Here is a 13,596-nt window from a genome sequence, read left to right on the forward strand (position 1 = left end):
AGGATATATATAAGAACAGCTGCAAAATCTGAAATGTTTTTTTATCCTCTTAGTATGTTTATGTTTCGGTACACATGTACATATACCGTCTTAACTATTATTTGTTGGAAGTATTTGAGACAAAAGTTCGATGTATCAAAGAAGTTCTTTTATTTAGAATATGCTCGGATCTTACTGTCAATATACAAATACTTAGACAACTCCAACTAAACAACAGTTTGTTCTACATTACATAACAATTGTAAAGGTTTAAATATAATTATAACAATATTTAGTCACTCATAGCACACAATTAGTTTCATTGAAGTATTTATAAAGGTATTCATTGTATATGTATTTTCCAACTAAAACTTCCTGGATTGAATTTCATGTTGACATCAGTGTATACAGAATGGAAGTTACTATGAAATTACTTTTTGTGTGGATTTCATTTACAATAACAAGTAAGAAGCATTATTATTATAGACTTTTCTTAGTTTACCTATTTAGATATAGTTGTTAACCGTACAACCTTCAACAATTAGCAAAGCCCATACCGATTAACCAGCTATAATAAACAAAATGACAAATGTAAAACAATTCAAACGAGAAGAATAATGGCGTATACGTAATTACTTTTCGAAAAACAAATATGTAACAGAGCAACAAACGACAACCCTGTATAACAGACTTCTGGTTTGGGAAAGCACATATAGAATTTAGCAGGGTTTAACATGTTAGCGGGATCCCAACCATCCCCTTATCCTCAGACAGTGGTGTAAATAAAGACTACAGTACTATACCGCTGTTCGAAAATCGAAGATCGATTTAGAGGAAACAAATCCGGATTACAAACTAAAACTGAGGGAAACACATCAAATATAAGAGGAAAACAACGAAACGACAGAATTACTAAAATGAAACAAAATACCAAACAACAATGCAACACACACAGAAACGAACTATAAGATAACAATTGCAATTTTTCTGACTTGGTTAAGGACATTTAAGAAAAAAAGTGGGTTGAATGTAACAGTACATAATGAGAACGAACTTTACAAATCAGTTGAAAAAGACTTGACTCATCAGATGGATACAACGAGAAATCCATCAAAGAAACAGAGTGAACGTGGGCGGTTACTTGTCCGTTTTAACAACAAAATGACACTAAATACAGATCTGAATCTGCTAGTCCTCAATAACAACTAATAAAAAATCAGGCATCTAAGACTAAATTATCGGTACATCTAACATACAATGGATTTAGTCAGAGAAAAACATGACCTTGTGCAATGCCAAGATATAGGTATCGACAGATTGTAGATCCATGTAGATCAATTAAAGTGCATATGTATATAACAATGATATTTAGTTTGCTTTTAATTAACTGATAACAAAATCAATATTAATACCAATAAAAACAACATTCAAAAAATCTAATTAGAGTGCAGAAATGGTAAGTTTATAAATAAATAAGTTTATTCAAATGATAAAAAGGTTTAATATGATCGTTTATAAATTTCCAAGCACGGTACTACATCTTCGTAAAAATGTGGATGTGTTATCCCGTTTGAAATAGGTTTTCTACAGATACAACCAGACTTCAAAACTAAACATTTATATTTGACGAAGAATTTAGTAGAGGTTTTAAGTAATTTGTGGTTCCGAAATCCGTGACTTAATAACTTACCAGTAACACATAGATACTTGGAAATAACTGTATAAACCTCGAGATTGCATGTTAGTTAAGTAACCGCGTCCTTGTTTGTGATATGTGATATCCTGTGGTGTTTTTCGTTGATGGAATATGTTCGTTGTTGTTCTGCAGTTTGCATTTTGTGTCGACAATTATATTATTTGTTTGTGCGTTTCTCTTTTAATGTTATTGCGTGTGTTTGTGCTGTATTTCTGTCACATAGTGTTGTCATTTAATAATATGTCTTTACAATGTCATAAAGCGAGAAATTTGGTTAAACTAAGTTCAACCAACCATTTTTTCATAAAATGTTCTGTACAAAGTCATGAATATGGCAGTTTTTATCAAATAGTGGTTTCTATGTATGTTGGCGTTTGTTTTTGTCGCACTTCAGTGTTCCTGTTGTTCCTTTGTTTTCCTCTAATAGTTGATGTGTTCCCTCGGTTTTAGTTTGTATCCAAGATTTGTCTTCTCACAATCGATTTATGACTTTTGAACCCCGGTATACTACTGCTGCCTTTATTTACTCTCATTAAAATATAAAACCGACACGGGCATGGCAAACGATTTGTGAAATATAAACACCGTAAGATGGCGCGTGCCAAAGGAACATCACCATCCAAAAAAGGAAGAGTAGCAATAGGGAACGAAAAATATTGTTTTGTAAATCAATTTAACTGACTAAGAAATATATTTCATGGAAATCTTTCTTCAGTCTCAAAGTTATTTGTTTGCTTTTTCAATGGACAAACTTTTTTCTTTCAATTTGAAATTGTATTTTTAAAATGAAGTTGAAATACATTGTATTTCAAAAAGTGCTCATTGATTTACGTTTTCTATGATATATTATGGAATATTCAATTTGGGCAGAGTTAGACGACATAAAGTAGTGTAGTGTATTGGGTCGTCGGCGGCTTCGAAGTACCTCATTTGTGTAAAAAGTAAAATCACAAAAATACTGAACTTAGAGGAAAATCAATTCAGAAAGTCCAAAATCACATGTGTAATCAACTCCCCTACAGTTTTTTTACTGTCAATACTTGGGATTTTGAGTCATATTTCAGCTTAAATTTTCGAAAGAGTGTACAAAGTTTTTTCATGAAAATTTTTAAAGATAGTAAAATAGTTTGCGCGAACCTGATTATATTGTACTTGAGAAAGAGTTAGCAAACCAATTGAGGTCATGCACAATTCTTTATGGAGTTGTTAAAACATAATTTATTTTTAAAATTTTATGTTTCAATACATTTAAATGTTTAGTATAGACTATTCTCCAATGTAAAATAAATAATTTGTACCATCCGGCAATTTAAGTCTCTGCGTGTTCTATTTATATTTATAAAGTAATATATAATCATATATGCGTAACTTAACGCCTTCCTGTCGATTATGTAATCATTTAAATAATGTTTACTGCTACTGTTACGGAATATTGCATACCTGTGTTTGTACACGCACGGTATAAAAATGACCAACTATATTGGTGTAAACATATAGAACTGCACGTATACATGATCATCAGTATGATATTTCTTCCTCTAACCTCACGATCTCTTCATAACTGCTTTTGCTCCTTATATGGTTGCGCTGATTATGAAGAACGTCTAGTGAAAAATAGTAAATGCATAATAATCCAACGATTATAAATAATGCAAGAAAGAAGCAATATAAGCAAAATGGTCGGATATAACAACAGGAAACTACTACCTTGTATCACTTGGTTCCATTTCGACCACCAACAAGAAATGGACAATCCTGTTTTCAAAAGTCCCTACCTGTAGAACCTATATATATGTAGCCAACATATAATTTGAGTTTCAAAACGACGTGTGTATCAAGTGGTATAAGAATTTAGCGTAGAGGGAAATGTTCGGTTGAAAAAGAACGTTACAGTGGTAAATTTATAAAGGTAGAGAAATCAACACCAAAATAACCTGTACTGATTTCAAGATACATGTAAGTAGTTTGGGGAAGTTTTTACTCTGTGTGTTTTAATCTGATAAACATCGGTAGTTACCTACAACGAGGATATAAATATGCTGATAAACAGAGCCTACCACATGGCCAAATAATACTTTACATTAAATTAACTGATTCTTTTATTTGCAATTATAGCGGTACAACAGCAGCCTGTTCTAGATCCCTGTCCATCTTTTGCATCAAGTAGTTCAACAGGTAATGTAATGAACAGCAAAGTAACGACACATGTGTTTAAGAAAGTAAAATAACATAGACACATTTAATTATCTACTGTGACATTAAGTATTGGTATAAAATGTATGAAAGTTTCCTCCTTTAAAAAAAAAATGAGTTGTGGTATGATTGCCAATGGCAAAACTATCCACCAAAGTTCAAATAAATTCAATTTTTCTGACGTCAAGCACGCGAAGCAATGAATGTGTTATTAAATTTAATAGATGCTTTTTGTGCTTTTTTGTAAATGTTTGTTTGTTTTGAGATTATAACACAGTGTTAACTGCGGTAACCATGTTTTGGCTATTTTACCTATTATGTCTGTTTTGTTCACGCATCATTGTAAATATAACGGAATTTGATGCGACTGTCATAAAAGTGAGGGGTTTAACGCTATAATCCAACATTTTTTACATTTGAAAATGCCTGTACCAAGTCAGGAATATGACAGCCCATTCGTTTGATTTGTTTTATCATTTAATTTTGGCATTTGGTTAGAGACTTTCCGTTTTGAATTTTCCTCGGGAATTCAGTATTTTTGTGATTTTACTTTTTAGCAATTAACAGCTTTCAACAATGTGACAAACCCATACTGTACCATACAGAGATAAACATGACCATATTCAGTTTATATAAACATTTTAATCTTTGCTTGGCAAATAAATATTTACACCGTTTTGGTTTGTTTTTTTTGGTTTCTTTGGGGTCTTTTGTTGTTGTTGTTCATCATGTTTTTTTTTTGGGGGGGGAGATTTGGGGGGGGGGGGTCGTCAAAAATTATTGTATTTGAATATTTCAGTTATATATGGCATTTTCCTGCCTTAAAAATAGATTGTTCATTAGAAAATACAGTTTATTAATCTATATAAATAGTATGTTGTTTAATTAATGACTTATTATTGTCTGCAACAGCAAACATGTGTCAGAGTGGCGTAGGAGAGGAAGACTACAAGACCGGACATGTCGAAGTAGATAGTGTAGCATTACGTATCACAACTCCAGAAGATAACTGTTTGTGTCAGGTTTATCTACTTAACCAGACTGATCAATATAACGTATTTATGAAGTATTATACAAAGAGTATATCAGGACCGGATCATATTAATTGTTGGTTAGCAATAGATATTAGCATATCTGCCGAACTTAATAAAGATGAATCACTTGAAACAATTCAATGCACAAACAGAACTTCAGCTAGACCTATTTTCTTGAAACAAAATGAAATGCTTAACTTTAAATCAACCTTAATTGATGGGACACTCACCAGCGAATACTGCTTCCTTATCTTCAGACGTAAGAACTCATACATAATTATATACATTCAATTATCACCCAAAAAAAACCAAAAACAAACAAACAGAGAACTGTTCCAGTTGAAAAAATTGACCAATACAAAAAAATTAACTTTATACATATACAATAAAGTAACAAAAATCCGAAGACACTAGTAACTAAAATACATTTTGACCGTTTATTTGGCCGTTTCCTCTTTTTTTACAGTCACAGGAATGTAATCAATGTTTGGTACATTTGTACACTTTTTATATATAGAACATGTTTCAATTGTTTTGACAAGCGCGTTTTTGCATTAGTCTAAGAGTCTCGGATATAAAAGGAACTATTTGCAATGCTTAAAGATAAATAAACAAAGTATGATTCCACTTTTTCCAATATATTTATTCTGCATTATTATGTGAGACTCATCCAGTTAGGAATAGACATTTCAATCTGTCTGAATGAATTTATAATTTTATTGAAGAAAGACATAACTACTACAAATGTATTATGTAGTATATAGTTGTTGTCAGAAAATTGCATCTGTTTTGGTGATGTCAATTTGTTTATTTAAAGTTTTAAAATCTTCACTAAAGTAATATTTTTTTTATGTTTACTGCATTGAAAATTAATACAAGAAAACTATATTGATTGTTGGCTGCTAAACGGCCAGCGGCAAATATAACATGCATGTGTAACTCAATTGCATTGCAACGAAAAAACAAAAAGCGTTATCTATAACAATACAATTTACGAAAACTAAGTATCACAGACATGAAGTTTACCTTGTGAATAATTGCACAAGTTCGAGCCTTTTTGCATAATTCGAAAATGACAGAAGTACATTGAGCCTTCTTCAGTATCACATGACTATTGGTGGGTGTTTTGTGTTCCGTTTTGTTGTTGTTCAATTGAAATACACCTATTACATCTCCTTTATGTCACAGATAAAACACTGAGCCTGCTTTTATCGACGAATTTAATTTAGGAAATTCACCGACGCAGACACACATAAAGATACTTATTACTGTTGTAGGAAGCAATGGCATGACAACGATTCCTTCACTTCATATAAAATGCAATCAAGTGACGACAAACAAAACAAGTTACAGTCCAATTATAAAAGAAGGTAAGCCATTTGATCAGATTTAACATTCGCACGAAATAATGACTGTATGCAGCTGCAATAGCTATCTGAATACATACCAAATGAATATTGCTAAGGCAAAAACATATCTTTTACTTAACTTATTATAAATGAAAGTCTAGCAAGTACTAAAGCAAAATGCATGCAATACAATAAAATAATGATATTTAAAAGAAATGAGCATTTTTACCAATCACGTCCATTATATATTTCCACTAAATTACTTCGTACCTACATGTACAACATTTACAATTAAAATAATATTTTAAAGATGGCTTATTATCTAAATTTAAACCTATTAAAAATATACACACGTCATATTTCCTCTTTTCCAGATGCTAATTGGACTCTGTATGTTATCATTGGTGCTAGCGCTGGGGGGTTTACTTCTGTTATAGCCATAGCAGTAGTTACTATATATACATGGTAAGAGTACTTTGTTCTAGTAGTTTTCTTATGTGGGGTTTTTATATTGAGTTTTGTACCTTTGAAAATTTATTTAGGGCGCAAGTGGTACATCTTGAAAATAGTAATTGGTACAAATCATTCATCTTGAAAATAGTAAATGGCACAAATCATTCATCTTGAAAATAGTAATTTGCGCAAAAGAACTGCTACCGGTCAAATGGTGGAGTGAACGCAATCTATACCCTCATCTCAATTCGCCTTTAAAATAATGGAAATTTACACATTGGAATAAAAGAAACGATTCTGATTCATTGAATGCTCTGGGTAATACCAATGTGTTTCAAATCAAACACCAAGGCTTACGGTCAAATGAATATGCGGCATTGTCATCGTCTTGCATACACGATGTATTGGTTATAATTGATAGTTTTATTTAACTTAAAGTCATCTAACTCTGTAAAATGCTTAATTTCGTAAAGTGTCAATGAAATAAAATAATAAGGCAGTATAAGAAATAGTATAAAGAAAAGAGATACAGTGGTCGTTTTTGAACATTATTAATGTGATGTTAAAATGCGTTTACAATGTAGATAAAATGATAGTAACATACACATTTTACTGTAGGAGAAAACGTAATAATAGTTCCGGAAATGATTGCAATGATAAAGAACAGAGTCAAATGAAGTCTGTCAGGGATCCGGATTACGATTCTGAAGGTCTGAAGCGTAACATTCTGTACCAATCAAGGGAACAATGTGATATTACGGATGGTAATTATCACACAGTAGAATTAGAAGATAGACAGGAAGTAGATGATACGCAGAACATTGATGGCGATTACATTTCAATTGATGAAAACTTTAGTTCTAATAGCAAATACAAATCGAAACCAGGAATTCAACTGAAATATAAAACGCATGTAACAAAGGAAGAATTAGGATACAAGGTAGAACACGTAGCACCGGGTACAGGGAATGATGTAGAGTATACTGTGGTGAACAAGAGAGATAGACTTGGTGAAAATACAGAACCGACAACTTCCATGAATAACGAGTATGCAGTTGTAGACAAGAGTGGGAGACAAGATAAAAACTTAAAACCTGTAACTCCCGAAAACGGAAGCAATGTAGAATATGCTGTTGTAGAAAAAAATACACAAATCTAGCAATACACACTAAGATTGTTTATATTAAAAGCTTAAAAAATAATATCGTAATGAATATATTCAAGAGTCTATCTAAAAATGAGGGTACTTTTTATATGGCCATCCAAATACCGTTTCGATCCCTAACATCACTGAAGAGACATTTATTGTCGAAATCCGGATCTGGTGTACTAAAAAAATATTGACACCTTATGTTTGTGGCATAACATCGTGGCCACAAGTAAAAAAAAATCTGTTTAGTATTTAATTTATATTAAGATCCATTTTGTTACATATTGTGATCAATTTTATTTGGAAATCGCCAATGGCAGTCAGCAGGGTTAAAGAACATCAGTTGTTCGACCTGTTAGTCAAATGCGTTTTGTTTAAATATACTTTTTCTCTTCTTTTTTTTTTGGTCTTTTGCAAAATGTTGTTTGTGCTGTTTTTAGACCCTTCTACAACGAAATTTGTTTTACATGCACACGTATAAAAATTGCGGTTTTTATCCAACGCAATCATAGGTTTGAACGTAGTTTTCAATTTAGACTCGTATATATATATATATATATAACTCGTCTAAACATCAACCCAACAATGTTAGATCTGTAAATTTGCTTTCACAAATTTTTGGTTCTTCCCTCGCCGGGATTCGAACCCATGCTACTGTGATATCGTGACACCAAATCGCCTGCACTGCAGCCGTCCCGCTAGACCACACGACCACCTGGGCTCTCATTTAAAAAGAGCTTTCGCTGGCCGTGTGTTACCTTTCCTCGTCAGTTTAAATCTAGCGGCGTACTACAGTACATGATATAGAAGGCATGAAGATGTTATTGTTACAGATCAGCTAAATTATCTATAGTAAAGGATCCTACAAATTAATGTAATATACAGTCACAGAAAATAATTATATTTATAAGTACGTCTGAGTCAGTGACAACTCTACAACAGATGTATCCATCGGATCGCCATCAATGATGGTGATACATGGCTGTGTACATAATGTATATACAACTCGTCTAAACATCAACCTAACAATGTTAGATCTGTAAATTTGCTTTCGCAAATTTTTGGTTCTTCCCTCGCCGGGATTCGAACCCATGCTACTGTGATATCGTGACACCAAATCGCCTGCACTGCAGCCGTCCCGCTAGACCACACGACCACCTGGGCTATCATTTAAAAGAGCTTTCGCTGGCCGTGTGTTACCTTTCCTCGTCAGTTTTAATCTAGCGGCGTACTACAGTACATGATATATAAGGCATGAAGATGTTATTGTTACAGATATATATATATTACTCGTCTAAACATCAACCCAACAATGTTAGATCTGTAAATTTGCTTTCGCAAATTTTTGGTTCTTCCCTCGCCGGGATTCGAACCCATGCTACTGTGATATCGTGACACCAAATCGGTGATATACTGTGATATCGTGACACCAAACACCGATTTGGTGTCACGATATCACAGTAGCATGGGTTCGAATCCCGGCGAGGATCTAACATTGTTGGGTTGATGTTTAGACGAGGTGTTACAGTGAATTTGTATAATCAGGGATAATGTAGAATCCCTGATTTTTCAGAGAATATGTAGAATCACTAAAATCATTAGTAATTATATATAATCCCTGAAAATGACCAGTGATTTTACATAATCACTGAACAATTTAATAATTATTCTACAAATTCACTAATATGATTTCAGGGATTATGAATAATTTAATGATCCTTTGTTTGATAAAAAGAATTGATATAAACAAATTATAATTTTAAGTTTCTTTCATTTTCCTTGATAGATGAAATAATTTTGCTTTTAAACACAGAGGATGATCTAATAGATATAACCAACGCAAGGTTTCGAGATTTGGTTGAAGACTTCAAAATTAATAATATTAATATTCCCTTTATAGCGATAGCTTTACATGTATTGTTTGTTTATTAAAAGCCAGCGTCAAATGGATATTCATGCTCTTTTTGTAAATCCACAAGCATGTTATTGGTGATACATGTAAAGCAAATGTGAAGAAGATTATGGAACAACTGTTTTGTATGTTTTTTTGTTCAAAGAACAAGAAATTCAAACTGTGAAAACTTAGGCATCTAAATGTATTGAAAAACAGGCAGAACTTAGGATTGACAAATAGAACAAAATTTTAGAGGAAGTTTGCATTTTGTGTAATATTCTCATAGCAATTCGACAGGATAAAAAAGGAAAGGGAAACCCAAAAAAACATAATGGCAATTGTTCAAAAAAAAGTCTGAAAAAGGATATTGCCTGACCAAAAAACAATGGTATCTGTCTTGCTCGAACCAGTTCAAGGTTGCAAATTCCCATTTTTTTTTTTTTTTAAATTTCGGGGGGGGGGGTGGGGTGTACCTTCAGATGTTTTTACTGAACTTTTTATTTCTCTTAGGCGTGTCGTTAAAATCTGATTCGATATGTGCAGGAAAAGGATTTTTAAAATGTGGATATTGTGGTAAAACAGATGTGAAGCATATTATTTTAATATATTGTGTTTAACATTTTAAGATAGGGTGCCTAACTTTAAAAAACAAAATGGTTTATCATTTTGATATATTGTGTTTAATATTTTACAATTTTTGTTACTTTATTATGATGTTTTTATGTGATTTTATAGAACAAATTATTTCATTCATTTTCTTTATAAATAAAACTATTTCTTTATATCAGTTATTATGTAGAATCCCTGACGTTTTTTCTAGTGATTATACATAATCCCTGAAAATTTCAGGGATTCTACATTATCACTAAACTAGCCAGTGATTCTACATAATCCCTGAAAAATTTAGGGATTCTACATAATCACTGATTATACAAATTCACTGTAACATATATATTATGTACACAGCCATGTCACGGTGGGTATGGTTGTCCTGCGAGAGAACGTACTGTGCTGGTGATTCGGTCCTGACGGGTGCTGGTGATCAATGAAAAAATGTAAACAAAGACGAAAATGATGATTTTTGACGTTTTCACTCATAAAAAATGGAAGAAAACAGATGAGATTTTTCAATTTCGTTTCTTATGGGTTCATATATAAACCATTAAAAAATTGACCCTCTAAACTGTTTCAGTAAGCGTAACACAAAAATGCTCATTTTCAGAAAATCTCGAACTGAAAAAATAAAACAAAAATGCTCATAGAGTCCGCTTTCTATACCGCAATCCACACGACAAAACAATTTTGTGAAAAAACATTGCAATTTCTTAAAATTTAGCATTTTCTCAATTTATGCATGTCCTGATACTGTGCTGGTGGGTCCTGTCATTGTGCTGGTGGGTCCTGATACGGTACTGGTGATTTTGGATAAGAAGTTGGTCATATTTGAAACAAATGTTACAAAATCAATAAAATTGGGCAGATAATTGTTGCCAACAGGATCTATGACTCCTATTTTAGCTCTTGTGCATCCATTTGGCTGTTTAATATGTGTTTTCAAATGATCTTAACTTGTATTACATAATAACATAAAAGGGCAACATCTTTCGTCCAATATCAGATAACAATATATAGTATCTAAAATAAGTTAAAAATTCCACAATACTATATAATTCATTTTATGTGTCAATTTGTTCGAAAAAGGTCGAAAAGAAGAGAGTTTAAGTTAATGTCATGATTATCTGTCGCTTTCTAGATCTATGCTTAGCATTTATTTCAGATGACATGGACTCCTCACCCTGATGACTCTGCTGCCTTTCATAACTTCATCCGTATACATATATTAATAGAGAAACGAAAGGCTGCAACTGGTATTTTTGTATTTAAAATGATTCGTTGTAACGAGAATATTTGTGGTGAATGGAAACTGTAAGGGTCAAAATCTTAAATTGCTTATAAATGTTGCTGGACCTAGTTTCGTTATCTGATCCGAATTTTCTGAAATGTGCAAGGTAGATAGACATTTTGATTTGTTTACTCGATAATGAACCCTTGTGTTGATCCCATGGTAAACATAACAAAAATCTCTGTACAAAGGTCTGTGAATTTTCTACAAAAATAGTGATTTTATTTTCACTAAATTCTCTTTTTTCTACTAAATACAATAATGAACTATAATAAATAATAATGCTTTGCAAGAAGTTTCCCCTTGATATATGCACATTTCGTAATTGACATTGTCATAAACCGTACACGAAAAGATAAAATATTGATATAAGTACTTAATTTGCATCTTTGAACCCCCACCCCGGCTTGTTTTTTAGGAGCCTGGGGTGTCTAAAAATGGTCGATTACAGACAGCCGAGTACGCATTTTACTTTCCAGGCGTGTTTATGTTTTTTAAATATAAATTAAGGCTACATTTTAATATAATAATTCTATGAATTCACAATATAAAAAAATGCAGAAAAAAAATGAATGAAGTGAAATATCTTAGTAAGGAGTCATAACTACAGAGATGGTGTGTTTGACACACAAAACTTAAAAGCTTAGTGATATTACCAATATTAAAATAAAAGTGTATTTTAGTTTGGTATTTTTTCCATTTACTCATTTTCAATTATAATCAAGGCACATTTGATTTTTATTCATGAAAAATATTTAAATATAGAAAAGTAGGACACATTGTTCACTTCCTCCCCCGTAATTCTTTATCAAAAATATTTATTTTGAAATGAAAAAGCTAAGAAATCTTAGGTTTTTTAGTGTTTTCTAGGTTATCTCGTCTTCATTCTCTGACATATTCTAGCTTGCCCTTTCATAAAATAGTGATTTTTTTAGTGTTTTATCGAATTTTCGAAAAACAAATACCTGATAACCGCTTAGACAAAAAAAATATGTTGGAAAAATCTTACAGCAAGTGATTCTTAATAGCTATAGCCTCAGTCACACCTTACCGGATAGCTCGAACGGACGCCTAACGGATAAAAAAAAGTTATCCGTTAACAAAATTTGTATCTGTTGGGAGTCCGTTGGTGTACTAACGAACATGTAACGAATGCCAAACGGACACACAACGGACACTGAACGTACGTGAAACGGATACGTACCGGACAGAATGGACGTCGAACGTACATCCAACGGACGAGTACCGGATAAAACAGACACCGCTATGGAAGCGTAACGGATAAAACGGATGAACAAAATAATCTGAAAATTAAAGGCAAGAAACCATCTAAAAATTAAAGGCAATAAACCATGAGAAATTTCAATTGGCATTTGTCCATTTTACATCCGGTAGTCATCCGTTTTATCCGTTATCCTTCCGTTAATATCCGTTTTACATCCGTTTTATCCGTTAGGCGTCCGGTAGACATCCGTTGAGAAAAAACCACGAAGTTACAAAAGAATGCAAGTTTGATTAGATTAAACATCAACATCAAGAAATCAGAAGTCATGCCTCTTAATACCACAGAGCCTCCTTTAATAGATTTAAATGGAACACCCCTAGACTGCACTTCATCTTTCACCTACTTGGGCAGCATAGTAACATCTGAAGGAGGAGCAGACAAAGGCATCAGAGCCAGAATAGGAAAAGCAAGAACTGCATTTTTAAAACTAAGACACATCTGGAAGACAAGCAACATCAGTAAGAACACCAAAATAAGATTATATAACAGTTGTGTACTAGCAGTGCTGCTATATGGGGCGGAATGCTGGAGAATGACAGAAAAAGACATCAACAAGCTCTCCAGTTTTCACAATGGTTGCCTTAGAAAGATCTTAAGGATATTCTGGCCGCGTAAGATTACCAACAAAGACCTCCATGAAACAACAGGATCCAACAACAT

At 32.6% G+C, this 13,596-nt stretch overlaps 1 protein-coding gene across 1 annotated transcript; it reads left to right on the forward strand.

Moving 5' to 3' along the window:
* The first annotated feature begins 318 nt into the window (after positions 1 to 318).
* Positions 319 to 7,879, forward strand: LOC143049426 (uncharacterized). The gene is made up of 6 exons (XM_076223069.1): positions 319 to 443; positions 3,791 to 3,850; positions 4,781 to 5,161; positions 6,180 to 6,272; positions 6,626 to 6,716; positions 7,323 to 7,879. Exons 1-6 carry the CDS (start codon positions 332 to 334, stop codon positions 7,861 to 7,863), a joined length of 1,278 nt encoding a protein of 425 aa, XP_076079184.1. The 5' UTR covers positions 319 to 331; the 3' UTR covers positions 7,864 to 7,879.
* The last annotated feature ends 5,717 nt before the right edge of the window (positions 7,880 to 13,596 follow it).

This window comes from Mytilus galloprovincialis, chromosome 10, assembly GCF_965363235.1.
Source record: "Mytilus galloprovincialis chromosome 10, xbMytGall1.hap1.1, whole genome shotgun sequence".
In the NCBI taxonomy this organism is placed as follows: Eukaryota; Metazoa; Mollusca; class Bivalvia; order Mytilida; family Mytilidae; genus Mytilus; species Mytilus galloprovincialis.